This window comes from Grammomys surdaster, unplaced genomic scaffold, assembly GCF_004785775.1.
Source record: "Grammomys surdaster isolate TR1022 unplaced genomic scaffold, NIH_TR_1.0 140, whole genome shotgun sequence".
NCBI lineage: Eukaryota > Metazoa > Chordata > Mammalia > Rodentia > Muridae > Grammomys > Grammomys surdaster.
This window is the reverse complement of record NW_021604598.1, coordinates 3,162,331-3,175,535: the sequence shown is the minus strand read 5'-3', so window position 1 is coordinate 3,175,535 and position 13,205 is coordinate 3,162,331. Positions and strand designations below refer to the sequence as shown.

Here is a 13,205-nt window from a genome sequence, read left to right as displayed (position 1 = left end):
AGAATGCCACAAGGAACATGCACTTCCCAGTTCAAAAGACCTTGGGTATACTAGAGGCCCAGGAGTGGCAGCCACTCTCAACTAACTGGGTGAGGGAGGGGGCTCCAAAATTGCTGCAGGAATCTTTCTGGAATAAGCAGTCTGACAGCAGTGAGAAAGGAAGAGAGGTGACTTTACCTGTGGCCTGAAGCCAGGACACTCCGGAAATCTCGAGGCCAGTTTGCATTCTCACTTTATACTCTGAAACTCCTCGGTGAGGGGAGCAGGCAAGCAAACAGAAGCACACACGGCAGCTAGTTTGGGGGCTCTGAGTTTTCAAAGGCATGTTACAGTTGACAGGTATAAGCTTTTGTGTCGGATTGCCAAGAGTAACGATCTGTTGTGTTTCAGCTATTTCTCCAGGTCACTCTGTTCCAGGCAAACTGAAGACATGCTGTGTTTTAAGTAAATCAGTACATCGGCATCTAATTAAAAATGTCAGGTGCAGCATGCATGGCTGCAAGCCAGGCTTTGGGAGGCAGGGGCAGGAGGGTCTCAGGGTCTGCTGGCTGCCAACCTTGCTCCAGGTTCAGTGAGAGGCCCTGTGGGGCAGGACACTTACCAGTCTCTTCTGGTTTCTGTACACACAAGTGCATGGGCAAGCATGCACATACTGCACTCGTACACACAAAGCAAAGCAACAAAAAACACGTATGCATGTGTGATAGAAAGGCTCCTGCCTACGCCTACACTGAGGCTTGGCCAGTGTTTTCACTGCATAGTGAACTGGGAAAAAGCTCCACATTGTGCCCGGTGTGGTGGCACAGACAGATGCACACACCCTCGAATACACACACACACACACACACACACATTTCATTATTATTCCTATAGTGAGTCATTTAACAACCCACGAATCATGGCTGAACACTTACAGTTGTTACTAAGCCCTGTCCCATCAGAGTTAAGGACGAGTCCAGATGGTAGGACTTGGAACAGCTAATCACCATCATAAAACCTCCACCTCACAAGGAGAAACTGAGGAAAACTGTAACCCTAGAAGTCTAGAGACTGAAGCAAAAGGATCAAAAGTTCAAGGCCAGGTCTGAGCTAAACAGTGAGACCTTTAAAGCCAGAGGAGAGGAGACAGTGAGACGGCACCATACATAAGACATGCTCCACAGGCAGGCACTGTGGTGCATGCCTTTAATCCCAGTACTCGGAAGGGAGAGGCAGGCGGATCTCTGTGAATTTGAGGCCAGCCTGGTCTACAGAGTGACTTCCAGGACAGCCAAGGGAACATAATGAACCTGTGTCTTGAAAAAACAAAGAAAAGAAAAGAAATTTGCCGGGCCGTCTGAAGACCATTCCACCTGAGTATCCATCCCATGTGCAGTCACCAAAGGTAGATGCTGATGTGGAAGTCAGGAAGTTGCATGCTGATAAGAGCCTGATATGGATGTCTCCTCAGAGGTCTGCAAGAGTCTGACATATTCAGAGGCAGATGCTCACAACTAGCCATTGAACTGATCATGGGGTTCCCAATGGAGGAGTTAGAGTGAAGACCATTGGAGCTGAAAGGGTTTGTGGCCCCATGAGGAGAGCAACAATGCCAACCAACCATAGCTCCCAGGGTCTAAACCACCAGCCTGGGAGCACTTAGGGAGGGATCCATGGCTTCAGCTGAATATGTAAGAGTGGAGGGCCCTGCTGGGCATCGGTGGAAGAAGAGATCCTTGGTCTCATGAAGGCTGGACGCCCCAGGGGGTGGGAATTTGAGGGTGGGGAGGTGGGAGTGGGGGGGGCAGGTAGGGGTTACATCCGCAGAGAAGGAGGAGGGGAGAGGGGAGAGGGGGTTCCTGGGTGGGTGGGTGATGGGGCAAGGGGACAACATATGAAATGTAAATAAAACATCCAATAAAAAAAATGAACAGAAAAAAAAAAAAAAGAAAAGATATTTGCCACAAAGCTTGGTGACCTGACTTAGATTCCCAGAACCCACGTGGAGAAAGGAGACATCAATTCCCACAAGTTACCGCTGACGTGGCACTATGGCATATGTGAGCACACGCATGCACAAATGTGTGTGCATTTTTAAAAATTTATGAGAAACATAAAAGTGAAAAGTTATTTAAATGATGAAAAATGGGCCAGAAAAAATGTTGAAAGAAATTCAGCACACAGTATGAGGTTGGGATGATGCCGATGTGCGAATGATGTGTGCGTGGACACAACTGCCACATCGGATGTGAGGGGGTCACTGGACAGCTCTGGACTCCATTCTCTCCTACCCTCACACGGGTTCCAGGAATTGAACTCAGGTCACCAGGCTTGCATGGCTAGCGCTTTCATCTGAAGGACCCAGCATAGCTAATTCTATTTTGTGTTCAGACTCCATCTTAGGTTAAGCTTGAACTTGGTTTGTACTTAGTAACTGGAAAAACCATAGCTTGTTCCAGGAACCAAGACATCCCCAAAGAACAGCCTCTCCACCCTTGGTAACAGGAAATACCCAGTGTCATGTCCCCAGGCAAATGACTTAGGTTAACCACGAAAGCCATAGCAAAGTTTATGACGCTAGCTAAAATTTTTGTGCAAGCTATGCTTTCTGAAATGTCAACCAACACATGTATGCACACTCTAGAACACAAACATGCACTTTAACCTAGGCATACATGGAACCAAGACTGGTTTTCCACAAAAAGGTCAGGATACTAACCCATGGCACTGTCATCTGTAGGGACATTTCCTTCTACTGGAATATCTCCTGAAAGACTTGCCTGAAGCTATCCCATTGTTCCTTTTTTAAAAAGACAAGGTCTATCCCAGGCTGAAGTGATTCATTCTTTATTCTGGACCTGCTCTAGTCCTTTGTAATTGGTGGCAATTATGGTTTTCTTTTTAATACAAAAAAATTGTATAAAAATCAAAACTTGAAAAGCCAAAAAAAAAAAAAAAAGACAAAGTCTCAACTTATGCTAGCTGGCCTTGAACTCATAGAAATCTGCCTACCTCTCCTTCCCAAGTGATAGGATTAAAGAGAGGTACCACCGACCATGACTTAACATTTAACATTTTAAATATAAAGAAAGCACTTTAAAATAATAAAGCCAGGTGTGGTGACATATGACTTTAATTCCATACCTGGATGGCCTAAGCAAGCAGACTTAAACTCTGTTAGTTTGAGGCCAGCCTGGTCTACACCTCGAGTTCCAGGCTGTGAGGACTATACTTGGTTGTCAGCTTGACTGTATCTGGAATTAACTGAAACCCAAGCAGCTGGGTGCATCTGTGAGGGATTTTTTTTCTTAATTAAAACTTTTAAAGTAGGAAGACCCACTTCTAATCCAGGTCTTTCAGGTGGGAAGATCCACCCTTAATCTGGGCCATACCCGTTGGCAGCCTGTGTAAAGGACAGAGAAGAAAGGTTTTGCTTTTTGCCTCCTTCACCTTGCTAGCAAGCCCATCCCTTCAGTGTCATTAAAGCCTACTTCTTGGGGATTCTGATGTACACTAAAGACCAGCTGAGACTTCCAGCCTCATGGACTGGACAAGCAGTACACAACCATTGTTGGACTAGCTGGACCACAGCCTGTAAGCTACTCTAATAAATCAGTATATGTATATGTATATGTATATGTATATGTATATGTATATGTATATGTATATGTATATCCATTCTATAAATCCTGTTCCTCTAGCGAACCCTAATATACAAACCAACCATGGCTATATGTGAAACCCTGACACAGAAAAAAACAAAAAAAACAAAACAAAAACCTGGGCAGTGGTGACGCACACCTTCATTCCCAGCACCTAGAAGGCAGAGGCTAGGAGGATTTCTGATTTTTGAGGCCATCCTGGTCTACAGGGCAATGAGGAGAACTGCTGGCTACACCCTGCTCTGCTGGCCTGAAAGGGTTAGCTGGGGATTCTAGGGGAGAGTTCAGGGGCTGTCCCTCCTGAAAGGGATGGGTGTCCTAACATAACTCTCAGCATGCCTTGCAGTTACCTCCATGTTCCAGGGAATAGGTAAACACACTTTGAGGTAGCCTGGAGGCTGAGATAATGTGTTCCTTAAATCTTGGAATGCTGTCAAGAGTCGAGAGAATGTGTTTCTTTGAAGGTTCCCAGGATGATGGCTTTTATCCACACAAGATGTTATTGTAATCAGTAAAGAGATGGTATTGTAATTTCATTATAACTTTCACTACTGAAGTAAAAACTTGCTACCAGAGCAATAGTCTGTCCGTTCATTAAGGAGTCTTTGTGAGCTGGTCTCCATCAGAGCAAGTTCTAGGATAGGTAGGACTACACAGACAAACCCTGTCTTGGAAAAACAAACTCAAGTGATAAAGGGCTGTGAGCTGGCTCAGCCCCTCAGGGAAAGGGGTCAAGCCTGACGGCCTGAGTTCATCTCCAGAACACACGTGGTGAAGGGAGAGGGTACACTCCCATGGGTCTCCCTCCACATGAATGCCACGACACTGGAATGTCCACACACATAAATAAATGTAGTAAAAACTTTAATGACAGAACTACACTAAATACAGAAACCAACATCCCCAGTACGTATCTATCACTGTCGAGTACTATGTATTATCCTTAATTGCATGTGCTACATTTTTATAAAACTTTCTGTTTATACTAATATCACCAAACCGTATGTTAAAATCTAAGTGGCTATACTGTCACTAAATAAAGTTTTCAAGTCTATTATAATCTATAGGACCACCATCACATACACAAACCATCATGGACCAAACACTAACATGCAGTTGGTGTCTTTTCACTTCTGTAATGACGGGGCTAGAACCCAGTGCCTCCCTCACACTAGACGAATGCCACCAGCCTACATCTCTAGTCCCATGATCATATTCTTTTAGGGGGAGAGGGGGATCAAGACAGGGTTTCTCTGTGTTGTCTGGCTATCCTAGAACTCACTCTGTAGACCAGTCTGGCCTCAAATTTCAAGATCCACTTATCTCTATGTCGGAAGTGCTGGGACTAAAGGCACAGGCCACCACACCTGGCCATGATCATATTCTTAACTGGCAGGCAAAGCATCAGGAGAATGCGGTGGAAGCAGGCATTCCTAATGTTCTGGTACGGTTATCTATCTATGCAGATAGTGACTAAGGACCTGACAAACATTTCACTCTGCCTGACCCCACACTCCCCTTTCACTGTCTGCCCATACCATGGACTACCCTAGTCGGGTATGGGGGTCCCTAGGACAAGGATCCTCGAAGGCTAGGTGGGTAAGGATTTGGGAGTGGCAAACAGAAACAAACACAGAGGCAGTTTGAATCTGAGTGTATTTTGCAGTTCTCAAGCAAGGGTTTTTATTCATAAAAAAACAAATATTACAACTCTGAAAAGATGTATTCAGTGAAGCAATCACAAATAGGACAGATAACATCATTTGGCACAGTAAAGCACAAAAATCACCCAAGTACTACAACTCTAAAAAGATGTATCCAGGAAAGCAATCATGGACAGAACAGGTAACATCATTGGTATTTGGCACAATAAGAATCATCCAGGTATTACAACTCTGAAAGGGTGTACTCAGTGGGGCAGTCATCCAAGGCTAGTGGCATATATCCAAGAGCAGGTTAATAAATTTTTATGGCCAGCTATTGTTTAACATCTAGTGCCTGATTTTTTTTTGTAAATCTTCAAAACATAAATTTAAACTATTTTAATTCTTTTTATTTAAGGCTTTCTTTACCATATACCAAAACTCACTTCTGATGACACACAGGAAGCCATATGAGATTTTATTGTTGGGAAAGTTTTTATCTATCATAATACTGTTATGTAATTTTGTAAATGATTCATGAAATAAAGCTCTGGTTTTCCATAAGGTCATGGCTAGTGACCCCATCTCAAGGGACGGTTTCTTACTCATTTTTCTCACTTAAGATATTAGCCTAGGTCTGGGCGGTGGTGGCGCACGCCTTTAATCCCAGCACTTGGGAGGCAGAGGCAGGTGGATTTCTGAGTTCAAGACCAGCCTGGTCTACAGAGTGAGTTCCAGGACAGCCAGGGATATACAGAGAAACCCTGTCTCGAAAAAAACAAAACAAAAACAATAAAAAGATATTAGCCTAGGCTATCAGGAACATTTCATAAATGAGAAAAGGAATAAAAGAAAAGAAAACAGATAAACTGTCATAAGAACTACTGCTCCAGGAAAGAGTTCCACAACCAGTTCCAGGAGGGCTCCTTCTTTTGAAGTTTTCCCCTCAGTCTGTGGAACTTGTCACACAGGTTCTACAGGGGTTGGTGTCACAGCCTCAGTTTACTCCGTGATGCTGGGCTGGACCCTGGCAGCTCAGTGGTAGAGCACTTATTTACCATGTTCAAAGACATGGGTTCCATTCTCAACTTCATAAACAAACAATAAAAATAGATTTTAAAAAACACAAAATGCCATAACTGAGAATATACAAGAATAAACACGGCATAGTCACATGTTTATGGCAAATAATTACACAGTAGGCACGGAAAGGTTCTTCTTTCCTGCCCCAAATAAGCTTCTCTGGATCAGAAATGAATGAGCCAGGTATGATGGTGCATGCCCATAACCTCAAGACTCAGGATTCTGAAGCGGAAGGATTACAAATTTGAGGCACTAGTACTAGACAGAATATCTATGTTCCCTCCCCCAAAGAATTTAAATAAATAATAAAAAGAATGACTGAAAATCTATGGTGGGGCAGAGAGCCGGCTCAGTGGTTAACAGTAGGCACTGCTCTTGCAGAGGCCCTGAGTTTGATTCTCAGTACTCATGTTGGGTGGCTCACAGCTTCCTGTCACTCTACTTCCTAAGGATCTAAAACCTTCTGAACTCTGTGGACACCTACATTCATGTGCACAGACACACAAATATGTACAACTAAAAATAATAAAAATAAATCACTTTTTAAAAAAAAATATGAATAAGGAAGATTTTGGACACAAGGAAAATTCTCACCAATAACTAAAGTGTTGCTTTTTTAATAGCTCATTACAAAAAAAATTTTTTTAATTTTTTTTATATTAGCAATATACTTCCCTTCACTGATGATTCTAACAGACTTCAAAAAGGAAAAGGAAAATTAGTAACAAGTTTAATAAAAACATTACTTATAAAGCCAGGCACAGTGGCACATGCTTTTAATCCCAGCACTCAGCAGAAGAAGGCAGATCCCTGAGTCTGAGGCCAGCCTGGTCTACAGAGTGAGTTCTAGGACATCCAGGACTACACAGAGAAACCCTGTCTCAGAACAAACAAACAAACCCACTACTGGGCTAGAAAGACGGCTCAGCAGTTAAAAGCACTGACTGCTATTCCAGAGGTCCTGAGTTTAATTCCCAGCAACTAGTTACAAGGTAGTTCACAACCATCTATAATGGGATCAATGCCCTCAACTAGTGTATCTGAAGACAGAACAGTGTACTCAGATACATAAAATACATAAATAAATCTTTAAAAATAACTGTCAACCCCCCCAAAAAAAACCCAACATACTATTTATTAAATGTATGTACTATTGTTTAATGGTGACTTTCAGAATAATCTAACCTCGCCGGGCAGTGGTGGCTCAGGCCTTTAATCCCAGCACTTGGGAGGCTGAGGCAGGCAGATTTCTGAGTTCGAGGCCAGCCTGGTCTTACAGAGTGAGTTCCAGGACAGCCAGGGCTACACAGAGAAACCCTGTCTCGAAAAAACCAAAAAAACCAAACCAAAACAAAAACAGAATAATCTAACCTCAATGTTCATATAAACAAACTAACAGAAATATATAGTACAGAATCACAGTGTTAAGAATGAGCATCTGACAAAAGAAAATTCCATTTCTTTCATTTTATGCCTTTTCAAGAATATATAATATACATACAAACTTACATGAAACTTCCCAATATTGTCCACACTTATAGAATTCCTTTCCAATGGTTGTCTTCATGAATTCACAATTTCTCAAATAAGTATCATGTGAGCATTCAATAACATGGGAAAAGAATCATCATTTCTCACTTTTTAAGGGTTCTCTGCAGTGAATCTCTTCGTGTTTAAACAATGCAGTCTACTGATGCTTTCCCACAATGCTCACATTCTAGCTACCCTGTAATACGAGTTTGTGATTCCCAGATAACTGAGCAACTGAGGGCTTTTACACATTACTTACCGCACAGGGCTTCTTTCCCCACGCATGTATCTATGTGGCCTCAGTAAGCTGCATAGCCACTGAAGGCTTCCCCATCACGTACAGTCACAGGGGTTTTGTGGGACTCACAACTAGAGAAATGAAAGGTTTTCCAGTTTTATTTTGTTCACAGTGTTTCTCTAAGCAAGAATCTTTTCATATCTTCAAAGGGCAATGGGACAATGGAAAGTTTTATCACATGATTTGCATCTAAAGGATCATTGTCCATTATGAGTTCTTCCATGTATTCTAAAGGAGCGAGCACATCTGAAGGTCTTCCCACACTGCTGACACACATAGGGCTTCTCTCCCGTGTGGGTCTTCTCATGCATGCGGAAGGAACGGGAGCAGCTGAAGGCCTTGTGGCACTGCTGGCACACATAGGGCTTCTCTCCCGAGTGTGTCCTCTCATGCATGCGGAAGGAGCTGGAGCAGCTGAAGGCCTTCCCACACTGCTTACACTCATACGGCTTCTCTCCCGTGTGTGTTCGCTCATGGATCCGAATGGAACTGGAGCAGCTGAAGGCCTTTCCACACAGCTTACACTCATAGGGCTTCTCTCCCGTGTGAGTCCTCTCATGCATTCGGAAGGAGCTGGAGCAGCTGAAGGCCTTCCCACACCACTTACATTCATACGGCTTCTCTCCCGTGTGAACCCTCTGATGCATGCGAAAGGAACTGGAGAAGCTGAAGGCCTTCCCGCACTGCTGACACTCATAGGGCTTCTCTCCAGTGTGAATCCGTTCATGCATGCGGAAGGAGCTGGAGCAGCTGAAGGCCTTCCCACACTGCTGACACTCGTAGGGCTTCTCTCCAGTGTGAGTCCTCTCATGAATTCGGACAGAACTGGAGCAGCTGAAGGCCTTCCCACACTGCTTACATTCATGGGGCTTCTCTCCCGTGTGTGTCCTCTCATGCATGCGGAAGGAACTGGAGCAGCTGAAGGCCTTCCCACACACCTTACACTCATAGGGCTTCTCTCCCGTGTGTGTTCGCTCATGAATTTGAAATGAGCTGGGACAATCGAAGGCTTTCCCACACTCTTTACACTTGTAGGGCCCGTTTCCAGTGTGCATTATCATATGCCTTCGAAAGCTTGGGAGAGAAATGAAGGCTTTCCCACATTCTTTACAGTCATAAGGCTTCTCTCCACTGTGAATCCTTTCATGTTTGCGAAAGGAGCTGGGGAAACTAAAGGCTTTGCCACATTTTCTACATTTATATGGTTTTTCTCCAGTGTGAATCCTCTCGTGACTTCGAAAAGACGTGGAGCAGCTGAGAGCTTTCCCACACTGTTTACACTGATAAGGCTTCTCTCCGGTGTGTGTTCTCTCGTGTATCTGAAAGGTCTGGTAATATCTGAAGGCTTTCCCACACTGCTTACACTCATAGGGCTTCTCTCCAGAGTGAGTCCGTTCATGGTTTCGAAAGGAGCTGGGGTGGCTGAATGTCTTCCCACACTCCTTACACTTGTAGGGCTTCTCTCCGGAGTGCATCCTCATGTGTCCTTGGTAGGTGGTGTGATAAATGAAGGATCTGCCGCACTCCTTACATGTGTAGGGCTTCTCTCCAGTGTGGGTCCTCTCGTGTATCTGAAAGGAACTGGGCCAGCTGAAGGCCTTCCCACACTGCTGACACTTATACGGCTTCTCTCCAGTGTGGGTCCTCTCATGTATTCGAAAGGAACTTCGAAAGCTGAATGTTTTCCCACACTCCTTACACTGGTATGACTTTATTCCGTATTTGTGACTCAACCACTCTATATACTCAGTATGACACTGCATGTGCCTTTTAAGAGAGGAACGACAGGAGAAAACCTTTCCACATACGCTGCATTCACAGGGTTTTACTCCGGGGAGAACATTCTTCTGTTTAACAACTGGAACCTGGGTGAAGAGTTCCGGGCATGGACTTTTCCATTCACAGGGTCTCTGTTCTACATGAGCACTGTGAGAATGAGAATCATATTATTAACAATTTTATAATTAAGGATGTCAAAAACATATTATACTTTTTCTATTTTCAAGGAGCATGTACACAATGAGTACTCTGAAAGAGTGTAAGCAGAGATCTTATGAAAGCAGAGATCCTGGGGCTGGAGAGGTGACTCAGCAGCTGAGAGCACTTGTTGCTCTTGCAGACGACTGAGGTTCTGTCCCTGGCACCCATGTAACAGCTCACAGCCTGTGAACCCAGATCTAAAGGCGCCACCACGTTCTAAACTCTGCGTGTACTAGGCATGTACATACCCATACATGGAAGCAAAACATCCATACACATAAAATAAGTACATCTAAAAAAAATTAAGTGACATTCATAATGTGTTGTTTCTTTTTTTTCTGTTTTCACATGCAGTTTCTTAATACTGTTTCAGTGGGAGTTATCCTTTGAAGACAGCACAGCTGTGTCATTTTGAAAAATTCTTGGTGAGCTGGGTGACTGTGGTGCACACCTTTAATCCCAGCACTCAGGGGGCCCAGGCAGGTGCATCTCAGTGAGTTCAAGGCTAGCCTGATCTACAGAGTGAATTCCAGGACATCCAGGGCTACAGAGAGAAACCCTGTCTCAAAAAAAATGAAAAACAACGAAGAAAAAACCTATATGAAACAGAGCACTGGCTGCTCTTACAGACAACCTGAGTTTGGCTCCCAGCACCCACATGCGGTGCACATAATCCCCTTTAACTCTGGCTCTCCAGGGAATCTGATGCTCTCTGGTTTCTGTGGGAATCTGCACTTGTGTGTACATGCCCACACAGAGACACATAAATTAAGAAAAAAAAAACTTGAGCTGAAGAGATGGCTCAGCAGTTAAGAGCACTGACTGCTCTTCCAGAGGTCCTGAGTTCAATTCCCAACAACCACATGGTGGCTCACAACCATCTGCAAAGGGGTCTGATGCCCTCTTCTGGTGTGTCTGAAGAGAGCAATGGTGCACTCATATACATAAAATAAATAAATATTTACCAAAATAATAAAAAGAAGAAAAAACTTTTAAAAAGGGAAAGAAATGATCTGCTGATCTTCCAGAGCACCTGAGTGTGGTTCCCACCCACACTGGGCAACCCACAACGGCATGTCACTCCAGGTAACACTTTTCTGACAATCTTCAGGCAATACACGAATATCCACAAACCCATACAGACACAAATAATTTAAAATAAATATTTACATATTTAACTACGTATGTATATGCACCTGCTTGTCTGTATGTGTAAAATGTGGGTACAGTACCCATGGGAGCCAGTAGAGGGCATCATATCTCCTGGAGCTGGAGTTACTAGAGGTTGTGAATCACTTGATTTCAGTTCTTAGAACCGAACCGGGTCCATTGCAAGAGCAGCAAGTACCTTTAATCACTCAGTCAACCCTCCAGCACCAAAAACAAAATCTTAAAAAGTCATGGAAGTCTTCTAAAATAGGTGCTGAGGTTTGGTCTTTTGTTGGTTATTGTAATGCTAAGTGAAGGCCCCCAGCACCTGAGTGAGGCCTGTTGTCCCAGAGAGGAGAGAGTCCCCACACAGACCTTGCCCCCAAGTTATTCCTGATTGGTAAATAAACATGCCAACAGCTAATAGCTGGGCAGAAGAGACACAGGTGGGTTTAGGTTTCCTGGGCTTCGGGTCCTAGGAGAAGAAGGTGCAGGGGGAAGAAGGAGAAGCTGCCATGGGTTAGATGAGCCATAAAAATGTGACCCTGAGGGCTAGTCAACAGCAGCCCAGATGAAACACAGTAAACAGTAGTAATAATTTGGGGTTATGGATAGGAAAGTAGATTCTAATAGCATAGAGGGTAGGCATCTGCCCAGCTCTTGTGCTAGTTAAGGCTTATTATAAATATAAAGGCTGTTTGTGTCTTTTGTCCAGGAACTAATGGGTCAAAGGTTGGGTAGAAACTCTTGGTTGAAATTATACTAATTTCAACAACAAGATGTAATATATATTTTACTTAAAATATAAATATTTAATCCCAGCACTTGGGAGGCAGAGATAGGTGGATTTCTGAGTTCAAGGCTGGCCTGGTCTACAGAGTGGGTTCCAGGACAGCCAGGGCTATACAGAGAAACCCTGTCTTGAAAACCCAAAATAAATAAATATTTATATTTTATGATAAAAATAATATATAATTAATAATATATTTAAATATATATAAATAAATAAACATGAAATTGGAGTTTTGTTGTTCTTTCCAATGACATACTAAGACTCCATTATAGGACTCCAGTTTCTTTGATGAGTACAACTCACCTTCTGTTTCTTCTCCAAGTTCTGCACTGATCCCTAGTGCTCTGGTCTTCCCAAGTTTCCCCTAAAAGGAAAAAAAATTACAAATGACAGAAAAATTCATAGGTTCTAGGTCTACGGGGAACCATCATAATCTAGCATACTTACTTACCAAAGTATTCCTTTTGCCACATGCTGAATAGTGAAATCTCATTCATGAGCAAGAAACATTTGTTCTTTAATTAACTAGGTTTAAGGAATTTCATTCTTACCAATAGAAGCCAAGTTAGTGAAGGTTTCCTGCATCACATCTCGGTATAGTTCCTTCTGAGAAGCGTCCAGCAGAGCCCACTCCTCATGGGTGAAGTTCACAGCTACATCCTCAAAAGCCACTGAGTCCTAAGACAGCCATGAAAGAAGAACGGTGAGCATGACCACGCTCACCTCATGAAGAGATTCACATGATTCTGCATCCTGTAACACGGTCCTTAACTACAAGATCTGTCTATACCCAGCTGCTCATAAATTTAACAACACAAGAACTTGCAAGTTATTTCTACTGCAGGACTATGACCAGTCCATGTCTCACTGCGCTCGGATAAATGGGTGGATGCAGAGCGTCCTGGAGAAATTCTACGTAAATGAAAAGTTTTCATTTTAAATTAGAAAAACTTTTATCTCCTGGTTTAGTATAAACCATATCACAATCATTCCACAAAATACATTGAATCTGTATGATGGCTTAACGGCACACTGAGACAGAAAGAGAGAGAGAGAGAGAGAGAGAGAGAGAGAGAGAGAGAGAGAGA

The 13,205-nt window shown here is 43.3% G+C and overlaps 1 protein-coding gene across 1 annotated transcript in view; it reads right to left on the bottom strand.

The window, feature by feature from the left end:
• Positions 1-7,730: 7,730 nt before the first annotated feature.
• The window catches only part of LOC114618212 (zinc finger protein 709-like), a 27,810-nt gene continuing 22,335 nt past the window's right edge, over positions 7,731-13,205 (bottom strand). The window contains exon 4 of the mRNA XM_028763906.1: positions 7,731-10,039. Within this exon, the coding sequence (XP_028619739.1) occupies positions 8,393-10,039 (1,647 nt within the window). The 3' untranslated portion in view covers positions 7,731-8,392. The remainder of the gene's footprint in view (positions 10,040-13,205) is intronic.